The 22,571-nt window shown below is 49.3% G+C and overlaps 2 protein-coding genes across 6 annotated transcripts in view; one reads left to right on the forward strand and one right to left on the reverse strand.

The window, feature by feature from the left end:
• LOC140486086 (cullin-4A-like) overlaps nt 1–20,335 on the reverse strand; it is a 60,309-nt gene extending 39,974 nt beyond the window's left edge. The window contains exons 1-5 of the mRNA XM_072584728.1: nt 19,752–20,335; nt 7,349–7,464; nt 4,623–4,726; nt 780–849; nt 575–648 (exon numbers count right to left, since the gene is read on the reverse strand). Of these exons, the coding sequence (XP_072440829.1) occupies nt 575–648; nt 780–849; nt 4,623–4,726; nt 7,349–7,464; nt 19,752–20,187 (800 nt within the window). The 5' untranslated portion in view covers nt 20,188–20,335. The remainder of the gene's footprint in view (nt 1–574; nt 649–779; nt 850–4,622; nt 4,727–7,348; nt 7,465–19,751) is intronic.
• A 93-nt stretch (nt 20,336–20,428) lies between these two features.
• The window catches only part of pcid2 (PCI domain containing 2), a 63,884-nt gene continuing 61,741 nt past the window's right edge, over nt 20,429–22,571 (forward strand). The window contains exons 1-2 of one of the 5 annotated variants that reach the window (XM_072584734.1): nt 20,431–20,657; nt 22,153–22,187. The gene's annotated coding sequence lies outside the window, so the exon portion shown is untranslated. Of the gene's footprint in view, nt 20,658–20,729; nt 20,881–22,152; nt 22,188–22,571 lie in introns of those variants that run through there. The other 4 variants (XM_072584736.1, XM_072584732.1, XM_072584737.1 and 1 more) reach the window with 4 other exon arrangements.

Consider the following 22,571-nt stretch of genomic DNA (forward strand, 5'->3'; position numbering starts at 1 on the left):
AGATCAACAAGTCCTGAGTTTAATAACTGCCTAAAGAGGAGGTCTCGCTGGCTCTTCAATTGTAACACCTCTAATTTCACGAAACGCACGGTGGCACAGTGGTTAGCACTGTTGCCTCACAGCGCCAGAGACCCGGGTTCAATTCCCACCTCAGGCAGCTGTCTGTGTGGAGTTTGCATGTTCTCCCCGTGTCTGCGTGGGTTTCCTCCGGGTGCTCCGGTTTCCTCCCACAGTCCAAAGATGTGCAGGTCAGGTGAATTGGCCATGCTAAATTGCCCGTAGTGTTAGGTAAAGGGGTGAATGTAGGGGTCTGGGTGGGTTACGGGTTGGTGTGGACTTGTTGGGCCGAAGGGCCTGTTTCCACACTGTAAGTAATCTAATCTAATCTAATAAATAAAATTGCTAGACTGGCCAGTGAACGCGTTTGAGGCGGCAAATTATGAGAAGGTTGAGAAGAGGAGAAAACCTGGTCTCTCCCATGTATCTTGAACATACTGACAGCTGAACTGCTGACTTAAATAACCACAGAAGTCCCTTGTGATTCAAACTTAACAACCGCCCACAATTAACTCACCAGATGGACGGCAGCATCGAACTCTGCAGCACGTAGGTTCGGTCGAGAAACAAGAAGATGCTCCTGATCATTATCTGCAGGTAATGGAGACATTTAAAAGCAAGTATGATTGCACTATAAGTAAAAAGCAGCAACACTAAATCCTAGATCAACAGGACAAGAGATGCCCAAGAAAGGATTTCATTTCTGGAGGGCAGTTACTTACCATTTGGCGATAGTGGTCCTGCCAACATTTGTTAATCTTCTTCAGAAACAGACTGCTATCCAGTGAGTCCGTGGAAGCAAGGTCAAGGAAAAACAGATCATCCCTAGTTACCAACAGAATATCTTTCGAAACTGAAAGATCATCCCTTCAAAATAGTTTGTCCGATTACCCATTCAGCATTACCAATGGCACTTAAACAAATGTTCTATCGCGTTAAATTAACGTGAAACACAGTATGGAAAAACTGCCGATGCTGGAGTTCAGAGTCGAGACTGTGGTGCTGGAAAAGCACAGCCAGTCAGGCAGCATCTGAGGAGCAGGGAAATCGATGCTTTGGGCGTAAGCCCTTCATCAGGAATGAGGCTTGCAGGCCAGGGGAGGCTGAGAGATAAACAGGAGGTGTATGGGGAAGGAAGCTGGGAATGTGAAAGGTTGGGGGGGGGGGGAATGTCCTGTCTCCCCGATGTAGAGACGACCATATTGGGTGCAACGGACACAGTAGATGACTGTGGAAGTACAGGTAAATTTCAGTAGAATGTGTAAGGGATCCTTTGGACGAGGGGAGGGGGGTGGTGTGGGCGCAGGTTTCGCACTTCCTGCAGTGGCAGGGGAAGGTGTCGGGAGGTTGGTGAGGACAGAGGGGTTCTGTCCTTGTTGCGTTGGGAGGGGTGGGGTTCAAGGATGGAGGTGCAGGAAGTGGAGAAGATGTGCTGGAGGGCATCGACCACGTGGGAGGGGAAATTGTGGTTTTTGAAGGAGGAGGAATTGGGAGTAAAGGATGACGTTTTAACAGGAGGCAGGGTGGGAGGTGGTGTGATCCAGGTAGCTGTGGGAGTTGGTGAGATTGTAGTAAATGTTTGTATTTGGTCAGTCACTGGAGCTGGAGAGGTCCAGGAAGGGGAGCGAGGTGTCCGAGATGGTCCAGGTGAATTTGAGGTCAGGGTAGGTGTTTGCGAAGTTGATGAACTGTTCAACCTCCTCATGGGAGCACGAGGTATCGCTGATACAGTGATCAATGTAGCAGAGGAAAAGATGAGCCTGTCTCCTGTAAAAATGCCATACCTTATTCCCAATTCCTCCGCCTCATCTGCTCCCAGGAAGACCAATTTTACTATAGAACACACCAAATGGCCGCCTTCTTGAAAATCTGCAATTTCCCTTCCCACGTGGTCGACGATGCCCTCCAGCGCATCTCCTCCACTTCTTGCAGCTCTGCCCTTGAACCCCATCCCTCCAACCGCAACAAGGACAGAACCCCCACCTCCCCTCCCTCCCACCCCACCAACTTCCAGATACAGCACATCATTCTTAGCCATCTGCAAACAGATCCCACCACTGGGGATATATTTCCCTCTCCACCCCTATCTGTGTTTTGGACAGACTATTCTCGCCACGACTCCCTTGTCAGATCCACGACCCCCCTTCCCCCCACTTCCAGCACCTTCCCCTGCAAGAAGTGCAAAGCCTGTGCCCACACCCACTGCCCAGGACCCCAAAGGATCCTTCCACATCTAACAGAAATGTACCTGTACTTCTACAAACGTCATCTACTGTATCCATTGCACCCGATGTGGACTCCTCTACATCAGGGAGACAGGATGCCAACTTGCAGATCATTTCAGAGAACATCTCTGGGACACCCGCACCCACCAACCCCAGCGCCCTGTGGCTGAACACTTCAACTCCCCTCCCTTTCTGCCAACATGCAGGTCCTGGGCTTCGTCCATCGCCAAACCCTAACCACCTGATACCTGGAGGAAAAACGCCTCATCTCCTGCCTTGGGACCCTCCAACTACAGGGGATCAATGTGGATTTCACCAGTTTCACCCCCCCTACTTTATCACAGTCTCAAACCTCCAACTAGGCACCATCCTCCTGACCTGTCCATCTTCCTTCCCAACTATCCGTTCCACCCTCCTCTCTAACCTATCACTTTCATCCCCACCTCTGTTTACCCCTCACATTCCTATGCACCTTGCCCCCAGCTCCCCTCCCCATTTATCTCTAAGCCCCACCAGCCCACAAACCTCATTCCTGATGAAGGGCATATGCCCGAAACGTTGATTCTCCTGCTCCTTGGATGCTGCCTGACCTGCTGTGCTTTTCCAGCAACACATTCATGAAACACAGCGTGATGAGCTGAGACACCACAAACCCAAGGAAAAACTTCATAGTCATTAAGTATTATTTAGAAAGCACTTCATCCTACCACCTCTCACAATCTGCTTATAACCGGTGAGACGCTGCAACAAGCTAAAGACATTGTTTATCCTAGGATGCAAAAGAAAGCATTCAGCCCCACTGAAGAATGCTAAAAGAATGAGGTAAGCAAAATCACCTCAGCTCACGTTCCCCAAGCTTTGGATTACATTGCTGAATGCTGTTGCGATTTGTCAGGGGCAAAAGTATTGGGAAAATTACATCTACAGTCAGCACTTGAGAAGTGTGATTAGTATAAACAAGATCGTCAGCACGATAATCACCGAGACGTCCCATTCGAGAATTCAAATGAAACTTTTCTTCACAGGCAGTGGTTTGAAATTCTTTTGTCAGATCAACCAGGAAAATTAAACGGAGAGCAGGATGACCACCTCCTAGTCCGCACGCTAGTATTGTGAAAGCTGCCACAGTATGGAATGGTTGAGATAAAGAACAGATGCAGTTCAGGGAATGCTATGCAAAAAGTTCAGGCTTTTTTGGGATGAGGACTAGTGCTTCCTGTAAACACACAAGGAAGGCAACAGGATCTCACCTTATATCTTTTCCCTCATGAAGATTGAAACTGGGAGGTGCTTTGGAGCAATGGAGAAGAGACAGCAAGATGCAAAGTATGGAGAAACGAACAGCAATCCTATCCCTGGCCGCCACCACTCATTAAAACCACGAGGGAGAATGCACTGGAGGATTTGCAGGTCAGGTTTGATGGACCAGAGTAGGAGGTACTTCATGTGAGACAGACAATCAGGTATACAGGCCAATTGGGTTAAATGTTCTACACATTCAATGGTATCCATGAAGCAGGCTCAGCATTTTGGTTTGCTCTCCTCGAAACTGAACCAATTACGTATCGCACAAATTCAGTAGAAAATGCTTTTGTTTTAATTAAATTATCTTAAAATGGGGTTCCAGCATGCGCACATTAATAGGATTTCATCAGATTGCGTGCTCTATAACAAATCTAACAGAGTCACAATCTAGAATCCCTGCAGTACAGAAAGAGGCCATTTGAGTCATCAAGTCCACACCGATTCTGTGACCACCCAGAACCACCCCACCACCCCACATTTCCCCAAGGCTAATGCACCGAGCCTGCACTTCCCTGGACACCATGGGCAATTCAGCACGGCTAACCCAGCTAAAGTGCACATCGTTGGACTATGGGAGGAAGCTTGAGTAGCCAAAGGAAACCCACACAGACATGGGGAAAACTCCACACAGTCACTCGAGGCTGGAATCAAACCCTGGTCCCGGGCGCTATGAAGCAGTGATGCTAACCACTGAACCACCATGCCATAAAAATGCAAAGTTCAGGAAAAAAAGTTAATTCCTTAACTGGTTGCAGATAGTTTTAACCAACAGTTGATTTTCAATGCCTAATTAGTAGTTTGTGTGTGAAAACCTCTTACTTTGGTGGATTAATGACAAACACTAAAATTGCTTTGAAATCATTCGGGCTCTTTTCATACAGAAATGTGGCTTCTGCTAGAACTGTACTTACCTGAAAGCTCAGGCAAACCAACAGGATAATGGAAGATTGTGTTAAGTATACAGCCCAAAATAATGACAAGCATCTACATGATATGAATTACAGACAAAGCAATTATGGAGGAGAAAAAGGATATTCCCAAAACTGCAAAATCTGTGCCTTCACGTGGTCTTCACATACCTGTCTCAGTTGTTTGTATAGGGTTGCTGACACTTTATAGGAACACAGATTCTCAACAGCCTGTATGTGACAGAAAAAAATCCATTTCTATATCAATCAGATTGCAATATCAGCGCTTTCTTAAATCTCAATGATGGCCATCCACAACCGCTGCTCAGCCCAGTTAGATATGTCAAAGTGTAGGAACTTCAAGTACTAACTGTGCACCAATTATCGTTGCGATCTGAAGAGGAGAGAACAAAGAGACAGACCTCTCTTGACCACATCATTTCCTTGTGTTTACGAGAATTTTCTTGTCCCCTTAAAATACTCTTCTTTGATGAAGAGATGTTAACAGAGACTTAGTCAAATTCACATCTATTTTTCTCCCGTTAATCACACGTTAGGAGCCTTGAGATATAATAACTACAAACACAAGCTGTTGCTCTGATAAAAGGTAAACAAGTACATACGTTAAACAGCGAACAAACCTTTTGTGTCATTAAGGCATAGGACAAGAATATTTTCAAATCAAACCTGTTCAGACAAGTTAGACAACCTTTCATGGAAGGTGGAAAGTGAACCCAGACCCCCTGCCCCAGAGTTAAGGACACTATCACTGTGCACAAGAGCCCCTAAAATTGAGGTACAAGATTGCACCCTGATTTCTGATTGATGTTGCCTGTCAGATTACTGTTAAGGCACCATAGATAACTGGCCTTGTAGTCGGAAAGTCAAGTTCAAACTCCACCATGGAGAGTTATCAATTAAATACAATCCATCTCTCAAAAACTGAGGTCTGGCACCAGAAGCAAAAAACTATGGAAGTTACCAATAGATGGTTCACTATAGGCCTTCAGAGCAACAAAGACCATCATGCTGAAATATTAAATCTGTTTCTCCCTCCACAGATGCTCCCAGAGCTACTCAGTATTTTTGTTTCAGATTTCCAGCCAGCAAGTGAACTCGACATGCCCACTCTGTCAAGCACACATCTGACTCCATTCTCATACCATATTCCTCACTTCTAATTTCCTCTTGCCAAAAACAGTTAAACAGACGCTTGAAACTAAAGATCAACAAGTCAATTAAGACCTGATACTGAAACTAAAAGGGTAGCATTCTGAGTAAATGTCACATGGACTAGTCTTATAGCTTAGGAATGCAGCAACTAACAGGAGGTCATTTAGTCCCTTGAGCCTGTTCCACCATTCAATGAGATTATGCGTTATTTGTAACCCAAATGGACATGGAGTTTTCTTTTAGTTTGGAAAGGATTTTAACAGTTAACAAAATGAGGTGTGTAAATGGAGTTAAAACTCCGTTACTCTAAGTGAAAAATGGAACAGATACTAGGGATTAAAATTAGCTCCTTCTGTTCAGCTGCTCCTCGGAGGATGGCCAACCACGAGCAAGATAGTTAGATTTAAGTTGGTTTGCAATACCTTAGCTTGGACTCCTTTGAGCACAAAACTTCCAGACAGTCCAAGGTCTCAGTGTTGATGATCCTGATCTGGTATGTACAGATGCCCAACCAACGTTTAAGCCGACGTTACATCAACCACAAATTCCTTCACCCAAAATTTAAAGGGCTTTGGAGCAAGGGTTGGTCTTTTGGCCCATCAAGCCTGCTCCATGATGAGATAATACAATGGTTGTTCTGTTTGTGGTCTCAGCTCCACTTGCCAGTCTAGACATAAACTCTTGACCCCTTGTTTATAAGCACTCTATTGAACTTAGCCCTGAGTAAATTTAAAGATCCAACCTCCACTAACTCCTGGAGAAGAGAATTCCACACTAAGAAGCCTCTTCATTCCTTCCAGTATCCACATTATCCAAAAAATGCCAAAGAACTGCAGATGCTGGATATGGAGTTACAGTCACACAGCACAGAAACAGACCCATTGGCCCAACTTGCCCACACCAACACAAGAACAGACATTGTTTGAAACCTCGGCAGGTCTGCCAGTATCTGTGGGGAGAATGCAGAGCTAGAAAGCAGAAGGAGCCTTCTGTCTGAAGAAGGGTCATTGGACCCAAAGTGTTAACTCTGCTTTCTCTGCCAACATACTGCTGGACCTGCTGAGTTTTCCCAGCAATTTCTGTTTTCGTTCCACACCATCCAATCCTCTTGCCAGCTAAGTTTAATAAAGATCCACCCTCACTCTTCAAGTGGGTGTGGGCCTAAATTGTTCAAACTTAAAAGTTCTTCATCCAAGGACAGTGTAGAAGCTCTGGCTCAGAAGTTAATCTGAGAACACTGTGGATCTCCGAGCAGGGGAACACTCTTTGGTTTAGTTATCAATGTCATTTTTGCTGTCTGAACACTGCAACTGAGAGTCTCAGGACTTGGGTTCGATTTTTAGATCCAATACCTTTGGAAGGTGTAACCAGCAATGGATGACCATAAAGCACACAACTCCAGGTGCACTGGAATTTCAGCAGCACAATTTCAGGTCCCATTCCTCTGTTCGGTCATTTGTGCCACATTCAATTGGATAGTATGTAGCAGTGCAAACTTTAGATCAGCAAACAGACTTAACACTCTAGTCTCAGGTTATTTTTACAGCCTTTATTGCTGCGTCCTTTCGATATTGAGCAGGCTGGCAAAGTCTGCAGCAACACCCAGGGCTGAGGGGGCACTGCAAATCTTCATCTATCTTACAAATTAGTAACCATGAGGATGCTGTCGAGTGTGGTTACCTGATAAAGTTCTTCCAAATTATATTTTATTGATGTGCTATTCTGAATGGCATCCACAGCTTCATGAAGTTTCTGCCACGTATCCTGAGTGTAGTTGTCTGGCAATTTTGGTTTATCTGTTGGGAAACAAACAGGAAGCAACACTGCTGTAGGGCAGACATTTCCATTCAGGCTTGGGATCAATAATAGAAAATAAAATTATATACTACAAAAACAACGCAGACGAGTGTCAGAGATCTGAAAGGCTAAAAGCAGTATTGCGGACTTTGGAAGCAACTTAGAAATACAAAAGACTTTCAGAACCACATGGGAAAGAGGTGGTGGTGAAGGCACTTGGGATAAAGGAATCATCTCACTTTGGCAGCTGAGCTGTTTGGGAGCAAGCGGACAGCAACCTGGGAAGGTAAGTGATATAAATTACCTCAGGGATTTGTGGCCTTCACTTCAATAACAGCGCTATTTGGGAGCGAGCAGACAGAAGCCTGGGAAGGCAAGGGTTTCCAATTCTGAGGGGGGGAAACTGAAAAGTGACATGATAGGAGGGCTGTTATTTGACTGGCTAATAAGGAGCTTGGAGCTGAAAATGCGTTGCTGGAAAAGTGCAGCAGGTCAGGCAGCATCCAGCATTCTTCAGGAAGGGCTCATGCCCGAAACGTCGATTCTCCTGTTTCCTTGGATGGTGCCTGACCTGCTGCACTTTTCCAGCACCACATTTTCAGCTCTGATCTCCAGCATCTGCAGTCCTCACTTTCTCCTAATAAGGAGCTTGCTAAATTTGAATGTGAGTTAAATTGAATCTTGTTAAATTATTGGCTGCTATCAGTGAGATAGTAAGCAAAGAGGAAAAAACAGGTAATTTGTGTTTACAAAAACAAATTCAAAACTAATGCTCTTTGGGAGGGTTTAAACTAATTCAGCAGGGGGATGGGGACCTGAATTGTAGCTCGAGTGCACAGGAGGTTGAGAGTAGTGAGGTCATAAATAAGGTTTCAAGGTTGCAAGAATGTACCACCAGGCAGGAAGGTGGTTTGAAGTGTGTCTACATCAACGCCAGGAGCATCCAGAATAAGGTGAGTGAACTTGCAGCATGGGTTGGTACCTGGGACTTCGATGTGGTGGCAGTTTTGGAGACATGGGTAGAGCAGAGTCAAGAATGGTTGTTGCAGGTTCTGGGGTTTAGATGTTTCAGTAAGAACAGGGGTGGTGGTAAAATAGGGAGACGTGTGGCATTATTAGTCAAGGACAGTATTACGGTGACAGAAATGACGTTTGATGAGGAATTGTTTACTGAGGTAAGAAACAGGACAAGTCACCCTTTTGGGAGTTTTCTATAGGCCTCTGAAAAGTTCCAGAGATGTACGGGAAAGGATAGCAAATAAGATTTTGGATAGGAGTGAGAGTAATAGGGTAGTTGTTATGGGAGGCTTTAACTTTCCAAATATTGACTGGAAACGCTATAGTTCTAGTACTTTAGATAGGTCAGTTTTTGTCCAATGTGTGCAGGAGAGTTTCCTGACACAGAGTGTAGACAGGCCAACAAGAGGCAAGGCCACATTGGATTTGGTACTGGCTAATGAACCCAGCCAGGTATAAGATTTGGAGATAGGTGAGCATTTGGTGATAGTGACCACAATTCTGTCATGTTTACTTTAGCGATGGAAAGGGATATACCACAGGCCAAGAGTTATTGCTGGGGGAAAGGCAATTATGATGCGATTAGGCAAGACTTAGGATGCATAGGATGAGGAAAAACTACAGGGGATGGGCACAATTGAAATGTGGAGCATACTCAAGGAACAGCTACTGTGTGTCCTTGATAAGTATGTACCTGTCAGGTAGGGGGGATGTGGTCGAGAGAGGAAGCTGTGGTTTACTAAAGAAGTCAAGAGAGGGAGGCTTATGTAAAATTGAGATGTGAAGGCTCAGTTAGGGAGCTTGAGAGTTACAAGTCAGCGAAGAAAGATCTAAAGTGAGAGCTAAGAAGAGCCAGCGGGGGACATGAGAAGTTTTTGGCGGATAGGATCAAGGAAAACCCTAAAGCTTTCTATAAGGTATGTCAGGAATAAAAGAATGACGAGAGGAAGGTCAGGACCAATCAAGGACAGTAGTGAGAAGTTGTGCGTGGAGTCTGAAGAGTTAGGAGAGGCACTAAATGAACACTTTTCATCAGTATTCACACTGGAAAAAGACAATGCTGTCGAGGAGCATACTGAGATACAGGCTACTAGACTAGATGGGATTGAGGTTCACAAGGAGGTGGTGTTAGCAATTCTGGAAAGTGTGAAAATAGATAAATTCCATCCTGCCCAGGGGACTTATCTTTGGATCCTCTGGCAAGCTAGGGAGGAGTTTGCTGTGCCTTTGATCTTTATGTCGTCATTGTCCACAGGAATAGTGCCAGAAGACGTCATCCCCTTGTTCAAGATGGGGAGTAGAGACAACCCTGGTAATTATAGACCAGTGAGCCTTACTTCAGTTGTAGATAAAGTGTTGGAAAGAATTATGAGAGAGAGGATTTATAACAATCTCGAAAGAAATAATTTGCTGAGGGATAGTCAACATGGTTTTGTGAAGGGTAGGTCGTGCTTTACTAACTTTATTGTGTTCTTTGGGAAGGTGACCAAATAGGTGGATGAAGGTAAAGCAGTTGATGTGGTGTATATGGATTTCAGTAAAGTGTTGGATAAAGTTCCCCTCAGTAGGTTATTGCAGAAAATACAGAGGCATGGGATTGAGAGTGATTTAGTGAGTTGGATCAGAAACTGGCTATGTGAAAGAAGACAGAGGGTGGTGGTTGATGGGAAATGTTCACCCTGGAGGTCAGTTACTAGTGGGGTGCCGCAAGGATCGGTTTTGGGCCACTGCTGTTTGTCATTTTTATAAATGACCTGGATGAGGGTGTAGAAGGTTGGGTTAGTAAATTTACGAATGATACTAAAGTCAGTGGAACTGTGGACTGTGCATGTTGCAGGTTACAGAGGGACAGAGATAAGCTGCAAAGCTGGGCTGAGAGGTGGCAAATGGAGTTTAACGTGGAAAAGAGAGGGGTGAATCACTTTGGAAGGAGTAACAGGAATATAGATTACAGGACTAATGTTAAGATTCTTGGTATTGTCGATGAGAAGAGAGATCCCAGTGTTCATGTGCATACATCCCCGAAGGTTGCCACCCAGGTCGATAGGATTGTTACGTAGGTGCATGGTGTGTTAGCTTTTATTGGTAGAACAAAGAGCAATCCAGGACAGGAACAGGCCCTTCAGCCCTCCAAGACTCATCCAGATCCTCTATCTAAACCTGTCACCTATTTTGTAATGTCTGTATCTCTTTGCTCCCTGCCCATTCATGTACCTGTCTAGATACATCTTAAATGATGCCATCGTGCCCGCCTCTACCACCTCTGCTGGCAGTTCATTCCAGGCACCCACCACACTCCATGCATATCTCCCCTAAACTTTCCCCCCCTCACCTTGAACTCGTGACCCCCTAGTAACTGAGTCTCCCACTCTGGGAAAAGGCTTCTATATCCTTCATGATTTTGTAGACCTCAATCAGGTCTCCCCTCAACCTCAGTCTTTCTAATGAAAATAATCCTAATCTACTCAACCTCTCTTCATAGCTAGCACCCTCCATACCAGGCAACATCCTGGTGAACGTCCTCTGCACCCTCTCCAAAGCATCCACATCCTTTTGGCAACGTAGGACTGTACACAGTATTCCAAACGTGACCGAACCAAGGTTTTAAACAACTGTCACATGACCTGCCAACTCTTGTAGTCAATGCCCCGTACGATGAAGGAAAGCATGCCGTATGCCTTCCTGACCACTCTATTGACCTGCGTTGCCATCTTCAGGGAATAATGGACCTGAACACTCAGATCTCTCTGTACATCAATTTTACAAGAATGGAGTTTCAGAGCCACGAGGTCACGTTGCAGCTGTACAAAACTCTGGTGTGACCTCTGGAGTATTGTGTACAGTTCTGGTCACCACATTATAGGAAGGACATGGAAGCACTGGAAAGGGTGCAGAGGAGATTTACCAGGATGTTGCCTGTATGGAGGGAAGGTCTTATGAGGAAAGCCTGAGGCTGTTTCATTGGAGAGAATAAGGGTGAGAGGTAACTTAATAGAGATATACAAGATGATCAGAGGATTAGACAGGGTGGATAGTGACAGCCTTTTTCCTCGGATGGTGACGGCTAGCACGAGGGGACAGAGCTTTAAATTTAGGGGTGATAGATATAGGACAGATGTCAGAGGTAGTTTCTTTACTCAGTAGTAAGGACGTGGAACGCCCTGTCTGCAACAGTAGTAGACTCACCAACTTTAAGGGTAGCTAAATTGGCATTGGATAAACCTTTGGATGATAATGGAATAGTGTAGGTTAGATGGGCTTCAGATCGGGTTCACAGGTTGACGTAACATCGAGGGCCGAAGGGCCTGTACTGCACTGTAAGGTTCTATATTCTAATTAAATAAAATAAGGATGATGGACAGGTGATGTGCTATTTCAGCATGACGTGGGAGTTGGTGACCCCACTGTGGTTCCCAGTGCCTATGTCTGTAGTAAATGTTGTTTGCTGGAGTCTGAGCTTGGAACATTGCTACATTTCAGGGAGTTGGGAGAGCTATGTTTCAGGACACAGTCAGACCCCCTTAGACTAACTAACTCCAATTCAGCCAGTGGTCAGGGATGGGAGGGTGTGATTGTGAGTGAGGCAGGGAGAGGAATCCAGGGGGAGGAGCTGCCAGAGCCACAACCCTTGTTAAACAGGGTTGCTCCCTGTGTGAACGGGAATGGGAATTGCAGGGAGGATGAGCCGACTGACTGCAACACTGTTGTGCAGGGAGGTGGGGAGGGTGGGAGAATGTCATTGTAATTGGGGACAGGACAGTTAGAGGCATAGACACTGTTCTCTGTGACCAGGATTGAGAGTCCCGAAGGTTGTGTTGCCTGCCTGGTGCTCGGGTTGGGATATCTCATCAGGGGTGCAGAGGAACTTGGAGTGGGAGGGTAAAAATCCAAAGGTCATCATTCACATAGGTACGAGTGTAGATAAGATTCAGACAGAGGTTCTGCTCAGGAAGTACGAACAGTTAGGAGCTAAATTAAAAAGCAGAACTAAAAAAAGGTAATAATCTATGTATTACTACCTGAGCCATGAGCTAATTGGCACAGGGTCAATATGATTAAGACGACAAGTGCATGGCTGAAAGATTAGTGTGGGAGAAATGGGTTAAACTTCATGGGACACTGGCACCAGTACTGGGAAAGAAGGGAACTGTTCCAACGTGCTGGTCTTCATCTGAATCATGCTGGGACCAGAGTCCATGTGAATCACATAACTTGGGTTGGAGACAGGGCTTTAACCTAAACAGGGAGTGGGAGGAGGGGTCAGTTAGAGAGGAAATTAGAAAACTCACATTAAAGAAGGAGGTATGAGTGCAGGTTAGTAATGTGGTGGATGGTTACCAGATAATAAAGATGAGGGACAGAATAAGCAAATAGCTTTATGCATTAAGGGAACTTGAAAAAAAAGTAGGGAAATTTACCAGTGGAACAAATTTAAAAGTTCTGTATCAAAATGCAAAAAGCATTCAAAATAAAATGGATGAACTAATTGCGCAGTTAGATGTACAGGGGTACAATCTAGTTGGGATTAGGGGGAGTTGGCTGCAGGCTGACCAAGGATGGGAACTGAGTGTCTCAGGGTAGATTGTGTTGGGATATTTGGTTAGTATGGATGGGTTGGACCGAAGGGTGGGTTTCCATGCTGTACATCTCTATGACTCTATGACAGGAAAAAAAGAAAAGGTGGTGGAGTAGCATTGCTGGTTAAAGAGCAGAAAAAATTAACACAATTGTGACAAAGGATATTACAGTTGAGCTGAGAAATACCAAGGGGCAAAAAGCATTCGTGGGTGTCATACACAGACGCCGAAACGGCAGTGATGCTGGAAATGGCATTGATCAGGAAATTAAAGAGGTGTGTAATAAGAGAATATTGATGATCACAAGTGTTTTTAATCTGCACATATATTGGGCAAATCAAATTAGCCATAATGCCATGCAGGAGGAATTCCTGCAGTGTATACAGGATGGCTTTCTTGAACTATATATGGAGGAGCCAACTGTAAAAGGAATCATTGCCAATCTAGCTGTGCAAGACCCCTTAGAGCCACCATATGATAAGAAATTTTTTTTAATCAAGATAGAGTGAGATAGTTGATTCCGAGACTAGGATGCTGCATGTTAATAAAGGAAACTATGAGAATATGAGAAGTTGGCCTTGGTAGATTGGGGAAGAGTTACTTAAAGGGATGACAATGGATAGGTAGTGACAAACATTCAAGGAATGCATGGGGGTACTGCCCGAAACATCGATTTTTCCTGCTCCTCAGATGCTGCCTAACCTGCTGTGCTTTTCCAGCACCACTCTAATCTGAATGGCAACAACTGTTTATTCCTGTTCAGCACAAAAGCAAAATGAGTAAGAGGGCCAAACCATGGATTACAAAGGAAGTTAGAGATAGTGCCTGATCCAAAGGAAGAAACATATAGATTGGCCAAGAAAAATAATAGCTGAGAATTTGGAGCCGTTTAGAATTCCAAGAAGGACGAAAGGATTAAGAAGGGGAAAATACAGTATGAAAGTAAGTTTCCAGGGAACTTACATTAAGACATCAAGACTGTCTCCAGGTACACAAAAAGAAAGAGATAAGTGAAGACAAATGTTGGTCCCCTCCATACAGAAACAGGGGAACGTATAATAGGGGACAAAGAAATAGCTGAGCAACTAAATACATACTTTGATTCTGCCTTCACAAAAGAGAAATCAGATACCAGAAATGTTGGAGAATGCAGGATTTAGAGAGGGGGAAGAACTGAGGGAGATCAATATTAGTAAAGAAATAGTGCTGAGAAAATTGAGGGGATTGAAGGCAAATAAATCCCCAGGCCCTGATAATCTATATCCCATAGTACTTAAGGAAATGGCTCTAGAAATAGTGGATGGACTGATGGTCATCTTCCAGGATTCTGCAGACTCTGGAAGAGGCCCTGCAGATTGGACGGGTAGCTTCAATATTCAAAAAGGGAAATCAGGGAATTATAGACCAGTTAGCCTAACATCAGTAGTGGGGACAATTCTCAAATCCATTATCAAGGATTTTATAGCAGAACATTTAGAAAGCAGCGGCAGAATCAGACAGAGGCAGTATGGATTTATGAAGGGGAAATCATGTCTGACAAATTTGTTGGAATTCTATGAAGATGTAACTAGTAGAGTTGACAAGGGGGAGCCAGTTGATGTGATATATTTGGACTTTCAGCAAGCGTTTGACGAAGGCCCACTTAAGACATTGTTGTGCAAGATTAAAGCACATGGGATTGCGGAAAGTGTACTCAGATGGATAGAAATCTGATTGGCAGAGAGGAAACAAAGAGTAGGAATTAATGGGTCCTTTTCAAATTGGCAGACAGTAGGTACGAGAGGGATCAGTGCTTGGACCCCAGCAATTTACAATACATATTAATGATTTGGATGAAGGAACAAAACGTAACATCTGAAAGTTTACAGATGATACCAAGTTGGGTGGGAAGGTGAACTGGGACAGGGATGTAGAAGTCCTTCAGCGTGATCTGGACAGGTTGGGTGAGTGGGCAAATCAATGGTGGTTGCAATATAATTTGGATTAATGTGAGGTTATTCACTTCAAGGAGGCAGATTACTACCTGAATGGCTGTACATTGGAAGAGGGGAGTATGCAGTGGGGCCTGGGTGTCCAGCACCATCACTGAAGGTTGGTATGCAGGTGGTAAAGAAGGCAAATGGTATGTTGGCCTTCGTTGTGAGAGGTTTTGAGTACGGATGTGTTATTGCAGTTATGCATGGCCGTAGTGAGGCTACACCTAGAATAATGTGTGCAGTTTTGATCTCCTTTTCTGAGGAAGGATGCTCTTACTCTTGATGGAGTGCAGCAAAAGTTTATCAGGCTAATTCCAGGTCAGTGGGACGATGTATGAGAAGAGATTGACTAGGTTTGGATTATTTTCGCTGGAGTTCAGACGAGTGAGGGGGTGGGATCTCAGAGACTTATAAAATTCTAACTGGACTAGACAGGGTAGATGCAGGGAGGATGTTCCTGATATTGGATGTGTCCAGAATCAAGGGTGACAGTCTGAGGGTTCGGTGGACCATTTAGGACAGAGATGAGGAAACATTTCTTCACCCAAAGAGTGGTGAGCCTGTGGAAGTCATTACCATAGGTAGTAGTTGATGCCAAAACATTGAATGTATTCAAGAGGTGGCTAGATCTAGCACTTGGGGCAAATGGGATCAAAGGTTATGGGGAGAAAACAGGATTAGGCTATTGAGTTGGATGATCAACCATGACTGTGATGAATGGCTTTCTCCTGCTATTGTAGACCAAAACAAAGGATATGGTGGAAAAGAGAATGTGGAAGTGCAGAGTCTCTTGGGGAAGTGTAGAGGGGCTACTTCTGTAGATAAGTGGCTCAATGTTAGCCATATTTTAAAATGCTAGCAAGGCCAAAAGTAAGGTGACCCACAAGGTATGCATCCCAAAGGTACTAAAGGAGGAGGTCAGGTCTCTTGTAGAATTTTCCTATTCCTAAGAATGGAAGGACTACTAATATTAAATCACTAATTTACGCTAGTAGCTACACTTCAAAGAGCACTTTCAGTGACTTGGAATCACTTTAGGACGTACTGATGTTGTGAAAAGCAAGGCACATGCAAGTACCTTCATTCCTGGTCTGGATAAACATGGAGTGTATCTACAATATATGGTGAAGTGGGTACTAAGAAAGGAACAGACTAATGGGGAAAAGTCAATATGCATATGCATTCTTGCTTTAGTTAAGTTCATTTTTTAAATATTATTTTGTTATTTGCAGAAACTGTTAGCTCAGGTACAAAAATCTTGTCACACAATTGGGGGAAACAATAAAAAGAATGAAACTACTTGCATTTATTTGAGAATAAAACATCTAGCAGTACTTCAGTGAAAGATTATCAAATAAAATTTGACAGCAAACTGATGAAGAGATGCAGGGTAAATTGATAAAATTTATGACTACCTCAAGAATTTTAACAAACATCTTTGAAATGTAGAAGCAAGTGACGACGAAGGTAGAAACTGGCTATCCTGTCACATCTCCCTCTACTGACAGTGCAACCTCCCATACAGACACCACTAGACAGAACTATGTGGGAAGCAAGGGAGGAGATTACTGGGGGCTCTTGACATGAATTTTCAAATCGTCTATAGACATAGGGGTGCCAGAAGACAGTTCATGTGGTACTTTCAAGAAGGATGGCAAGAATGAGTCAGGACTGAGGCAAACATCTATGGTAGCTCCACATTGAGAGGCAAGGATTAATCAAGGACAGTCAACATGGCTTTGTCAAGGGGGCCTCGTGTAAAACAGATGAGTGTAGTGTGATTGATGTTGTTTTCGTGGTCCTAATAGCAGCATGGTGGCTGGCACTACTGCCTCACAGCACCAGGGTTCGATTACAGTTTTGGGTGACTGTCTGGGCAAAGTTTGTGCATTCTCCCTGAGTCTTTGTGGGTTTCCTCTGGGTGTTCCGATTTCAGGTTAGGTGGATTAGCCAAGGGAAATACAGGGCTACAAGGATAGGGTAGGGGTGGGACACTCCTGCGTCCACACTGCAGAGATTCTATGAAGTCTCACGTGGGTAGGTGAAGAAACTAAAAAGCCTGTGGGATCCAGGGCCAAGCAGATATGATCGGAGAAGCTCACAGGTGACACAAACATTGGTGGTTTGGTAAACAGCGAGGAGACATTACAGACGGTGGTGGTGGTGTGGGAGGCTCGTTAATCACAGAGGGGGGAAGAAGTAAAAAAAGAGGGTGAAGAGATGCAGTTTGAAGGACAGCGTATTGGGGAGAGGGGGTGTGCAGAGGGGAGGGAGGTGGTGTGCGGGGGAGGGGAGAAAGAGGGTGTGTGGGGGGGGAAAGAGGGGGTGTGTGGGGGGGGGGAAGAGGGGGTGTGTGGGGGGGGGGGGAAGAGGGGGTGTGGGGGGGGGGGGAAGAGGGGGTGTGTGGGGGGGGGGGGAGAAGAGGGGGTGTGTGGGGGGGGGAAGAGGGGGTGTGTGGGGGGGGGGGAAGAGGGGGTGTGTGGGGGGGGGGGAGAGGGGGTGTGTGGGGGGGGGGGAGAGGGGGTGTGTGGGGGGGGGGGAGAGGGGGTGTGTGGGGGGGGGGGGAGAGGGGGTGTGTGGGGGGGGGGGAGAGGGGGTGTGGGGGGGGGGGGGAGAGGGGGTGTGGGGGGGGGGGGGAGAGGGGGTGTGTGGGGGGGGGGGGAGAGGGGGTGTGTGGGGGGGGGGGGGAGAGGGGGTGTGTGGGGGGGGGGAGAGGGGGTGTGTGGGGGGGGGGGGAGAGGGGGTGTGTGGGGGGGGGGGGGAGAGGGGGTGTGTGGGGGGGGGGGAGAGGGGGTGTGTGGGGGGGGGGGAGAGGGGGTGTGTGGGGGGGGGGAGAGGGGGTGTGTGGGGGGGGGGAGAGGGGGTGTGTGGGGGGGGGGAGAGGGGGTGTGTGGGGGGGGGGGAGAGGGGGTGTGTGGGGGGGGGAGAGGGGGTGTGTGGGGGGGGGGAGAGGGGGTGTGTGGGGGGGGGAGAGGGGGTGTGTGGGGGGGGGGGGAGAGGGGGTGTGTGGGGGGGGGGAGAGGGGGTGTGTGGGGGGGGGGAGAGGGGGTGTGGGGGGGGGGAGAGGGGGTGTGGGGGGGGGGGGAGAGGGGGTGTGGGGGGGGGGAGAGGGGGTGTGGGGGGGGGGAGAGGGGGTGTGGGGGGGGGAAGAGGGGGTGTGGGGGGGGGGGAAGAGGGGGTGTGGGGGGGGGGGAAGAGGGGGTGTGGGGGGGGGGGGGAAGAGGGGGTGTGGGGGGGGGGGGGGGAAGAGGGGGTGTGGGGGGGGGGGGGAAGAGGGGGTGTGGGGGGGGGGAAGAGGGGGTGTGGGGGGGGGGAAGAGGGGGTGTGGGGGGGGGGGGGAAGAGGGGGTGTGGGGGGGGGGAAGAGGGGGTGTGGGGGGGGGGGAAGAGGGGGTGTGGGGGGGGGGGAAGAGGGGGTGTGGGGGGGGGGGAAGAGGGGGTGTGGGGGGGGGGGGAAGAGGGGGTGTGGGGGGGGGGAAGAGGGGGTGGGGGGGGGAAGAGGGGGTGGGGGGGGAAAGAGGGGGTGGGGGGGGAAAGAGGGGGTGGGGGGGGAAAGAGGGGGTGGGGGGGGGAAAGAGGGGGTGGGGGGGGGAAAGAGGGGGTGGGGGGGGGAAAGAGGGGGTGGGGGGGGGAAAGAGGGGGTGGGGGGGGGAAAGAGGGGGTGGGGGGGGAAAGAGGGGGTGGGGGGGGAAAGAGGGGGTGGGGGGGGGGAAAGAGGGGGTGGGGGGGGAAAGAGGGGGTGGGGGGGGAAAGAGGGGGTGGGGGGGGAAAGAGGGGGTGGGGGGGGAAAGAGGGGGTGGGGGGGGAAAGAGGGGGTGGGGGGGGAAAGAGGGGGTGGGGGGGGAAAGAGGGGGTGGGGGGGGGGGGGAAGAGGGGGTGTGGGGGGGGGGGGAAGAGGGGGTGTGTGGGGGGGGGGAAGAGGGGGTGTGTGGGGGGGGGGAAGAGGGGGTGTGTGGGGGGGGGAAGAGGGGGTGTGTGGGGGGGGGGAAGAGGGGGTGTGTGGGGGGGGGTGAAGGGGGGTGTGTGGGGGGGGGGAAGAGGGGGTGTGTGGGGGGGGGAAGAGGGGGTGTGGGGGGGGGGGAAGAGGGGGTGTGGGGGGGGGGAAGAGGGGGTGTGGTGGGGGGGGGGGGAAGAGGGGGTGTGGTGGGGGGGGGGGGAAGAGGGGGTGTGGTGGGGGGGGGGAAGAGGGGGTGTGGTGGGGGGGGGGGGAAGAGGGGGTGTGGTGGGGGGGGGGGGGAAGAGGGGGTGTGGTGGGGGGGGGAAGAGGGGGTGTGTGGGGGGGGGAAGAGGGGGTGTGTGGGGGGGGAAGAGGGGGTGTGTGGGGGGGGGAAGAGGGGGTGTGTGGGGGGGGGGGGGAAGAGGGGGTGTGGGTCTGTGTGTGTGGGGGGGGGGGGAGGAAGTATCCCGGGGTTTGGGGGAGGGGTGTGTGTGTGTGTGTGTGCGGGGGGGGGGGGGGGGGAGAAAGAGGGGGTGTGTGGGGGGGGGGGAAGAGGGGGTGTGGGTCTGTGTGTGTGGGGGGGGGGGGAGGAAGTATCCCGGGGTTTGGGGGAGGGGTGTGTGTGTGTGTGTGTGTGTGTGCGGGGGGGGGGGGGGGGGGGAGAAAGAGGGGGTGTGTGGGGGGGGGGGAAGAGGGGGTGTGGGTCTGTGTGTGTGGGGGGTGGGGGGGGGGGGCGGGGGGGTATAAGCTGAGGACGTGTCGCCGGCGGCTCGCACCCACCTCGGAAGTTCTTGATCAGCAGTTTCCTGGAGGCTGCCGGCCTGCCCCCGGGGGTCGCCGCCCTGCTCACACCGTTGGGGTGCCCGAGCAGCGCCGGCGAGGAGTTGGTTTTGCGCGAGTGGGGCGGCCGCTGCTCGGCCATCGCGGGGCCCGGCCCGGGTCCGGGGTCGTTAGCCGCGGCCTCGGCCTCTCCGTCACCCTCTGCCGGGTTGGAGCAGCCCCGATACCGCCGCTTGGCGCCCAGCGGCTGAGGGGGCGAGGAGGAGGAGGAGGAGGAGGAGCGGCTCCCCGCCTGGGCCTGGGCCTGGGCCTCGGCTCTCCGCTGCCGCTTCCCCCCCCGTCCCCCGGGCTCCCTCACATCGGCGGCCGGCCTCTCCTCCTCCTCCTCCTCGGGGATGCAGGGAGGAGCCGGAGCCCCCGCCGCCGGCCGCAGCATCAGCCGGGGGAGGGGATCGGGAGGTGCCTCCTTCTCCACCTGCAGGACCCGGGCCCGGTTCTGGCCTCGGGGCCCTCACACCGGGACAGTCAAAGGGGGAGGAACAACGGGCCGACAGACCGGAAACTGACACCTCTCACCTCCCCCCCCCCCCGTGACCCCTCACCCTGGAGACGGCCACTTCCGGCCTTCACACCGGGACAGTCAAAGGGGGGAGAGAGACAACGGGCCGACAGACCGGAAACTGACACTTCTCACCCCGTGACCCCTCACCCTGGAGACGGCCACTTCCGGCCTTCACACCGGGACAGTCAAAGGGGGGAGGAAAACAACGGGCCGACAGACCGGAAACTGACACCTCTCACCCCCCCGTGACCCCTCACCCTGGAGACGGCCACTTCCGGTTATGCGCTGGAGAGGGAGGCAGATGCTGGTCTCACCTTCCCCTCCCCCCTGTTGCCAGCAGAACGGTAAGGGGCTTTAAATCAGGGCGAGTCAAGGGAGGGAGGGAAAGTTTCAGGAGCGACAATGATCCGGGTGTTATATGTACGTGTCATTACAGCAGAGTCCAGATGAGAGAGTGGTGCTGGAAAAGCACAGCAGGTCAGGCAGCACCTGAGCGGCCTGTCATTGAAGGGGCCAGTCACTGCAGGTGGTGGGACCTCCTGAAATCAGAAACGCTGCAAGTCAGCGGTGAGTCATGAAGGATTGAAGATGGGCGGAGAGAGCAGTGACTAAGAGTACTCCCTGAGGAATGATGTTGAGGCAGTGGGTGAGAAGGAAGGTTGGTGGTTTTGGCGGTGGGGAGAGGGGCCGTGCAGTATTGGGTGGGCTGTGTGCCAGCTTGATGTTTTATCCCTCCACAGGAGCGCAGTCTGACACGTGAGAGAAGGATTAGTGCGGGTGGGTGCCCTCACATTTATTAATGGGGTTGTGGTCCTGTTCGTCCCCTGTCTAGGTGACATCCTCAGTGCTCGGGAGCCTCCTGGGAAGCGCTTCTGTGATCTTTCCTCCAGCATTTATAGTGATTGTACAGAACAGAACCACATCAACGAGCACCCGAGTTACAAATCTTCTCACAAACCTTATTAATGGGGTTCGTGAAGGTGATGGTGAACTCGGAGAAGACGCTGGTTAGACCCCAGCTAGAGACTTGGATACAATTCTCCAGGAACAACATGAAGGCTGCAGAGAGAGTGTAGAATATAGGTTCACAAATGTCTGTTTTTATGCTGGACTATGCTGTACTTAATGGACTCGTAATCTGGGACATGTCCTGTCAGGAATGCTGTCTGTCTTTTTCTCTTCTGCCTCGACTCTGAATGTCTCTATGCATGCATGTTCTTCATGCTCAGCAGATCACCCCATTCCCATCACCATCCTGGTTGCACAGACTTGTAACATGGATGGTTTGGAGAAGTCATGACTGCTCTCCTTGTAGAATGGAAAGTTGGAAGGAGGTTTGACAGAGATGTTCAAAATCATGAATGGTCTGGACATTGGAGATAAGGTGAAACTGCTCCTGTTGCCGGGAGGATGGAGATTCAGCCTCGAGAAGATTATATCATTTTGGAAAACAAAAATGCTTTGGGCTGAATGGCTACTTTCTGTGCTGTGACCTGTTCTATGATTTTTAACCAGAAGTTCAGGCCAGGCCCAGTCAGGGACTCAGCTGAGTTCCAGCTCCACACAGGACCCCTTGCTCCAAACTGAAGGTAGTAGCGCCCACCACTAGGTGTCCAAAACACCAGGCACTGATCTCCCCAGGACACTGTGGTTTTTTTCTGTCATTTGTCCTGTCCCACAGTTTACGGTTCCTTGAGGAATAATGTTGAAGCAGTTGATGAGAGGGAAAGATGGGGATGGTGATGAAGAGTGGGTGCAGTATTGGAACAGCCTGAGGAAATACTGTATCATTTGCAATTTTTGCTAAGATAGTGGGTAAGCTATTGTACCAGTCCACAGGAGCTGTCTGACTAATGAACGAAGGATTGGTGCAGGTGGGTAACAGCTTTTTTGGGAGGTTTATTTTTTAAGGGCTGTTTTTAAGAAGTAGGCACATTTAAAGGAAGGAACTCCAGAGTTTAGCAAATGTCCAGTGATAACTGAAGCACATAGCAGATGCTCTTGAAAAAAAAAATTATCGTGCACAACTGGTCGGGGTACCCACTGTCATTTTGAAATGCAAAGTTTTTTTATTCATCTGTGGGACTTGGGCATCACTGCCTGGCCAGTATTTGATAGCCCATCCCTACTTGCCCTTGAGAAGGTGTTGGTGAGCTGCCTTCTTGAATCGCTGCAGTCCACTTGCTTTGGGTTGACCCACAATGCCGGTGGAGATGGAATTCCAGGATTTTGATCCAACGACTATGAAGGAACGGTGG

The sequence above is a fragment of the Chiloscyllium punctatum genome, chromosome 15, assembly GCF_047496795.1.
Source record: "Chiloscyllium punctatum isolate Juve2018m chromosome 15, sChiPun1.3, whole genome shotgun sequence".
Lineage (NCBI taxonomy): Eukaryota > Metazoa > Chordata > Chondrichthyes > Orectolobiformes > Hemiscylliidae > Chiloscyllium > Chiloscyllium punctatum.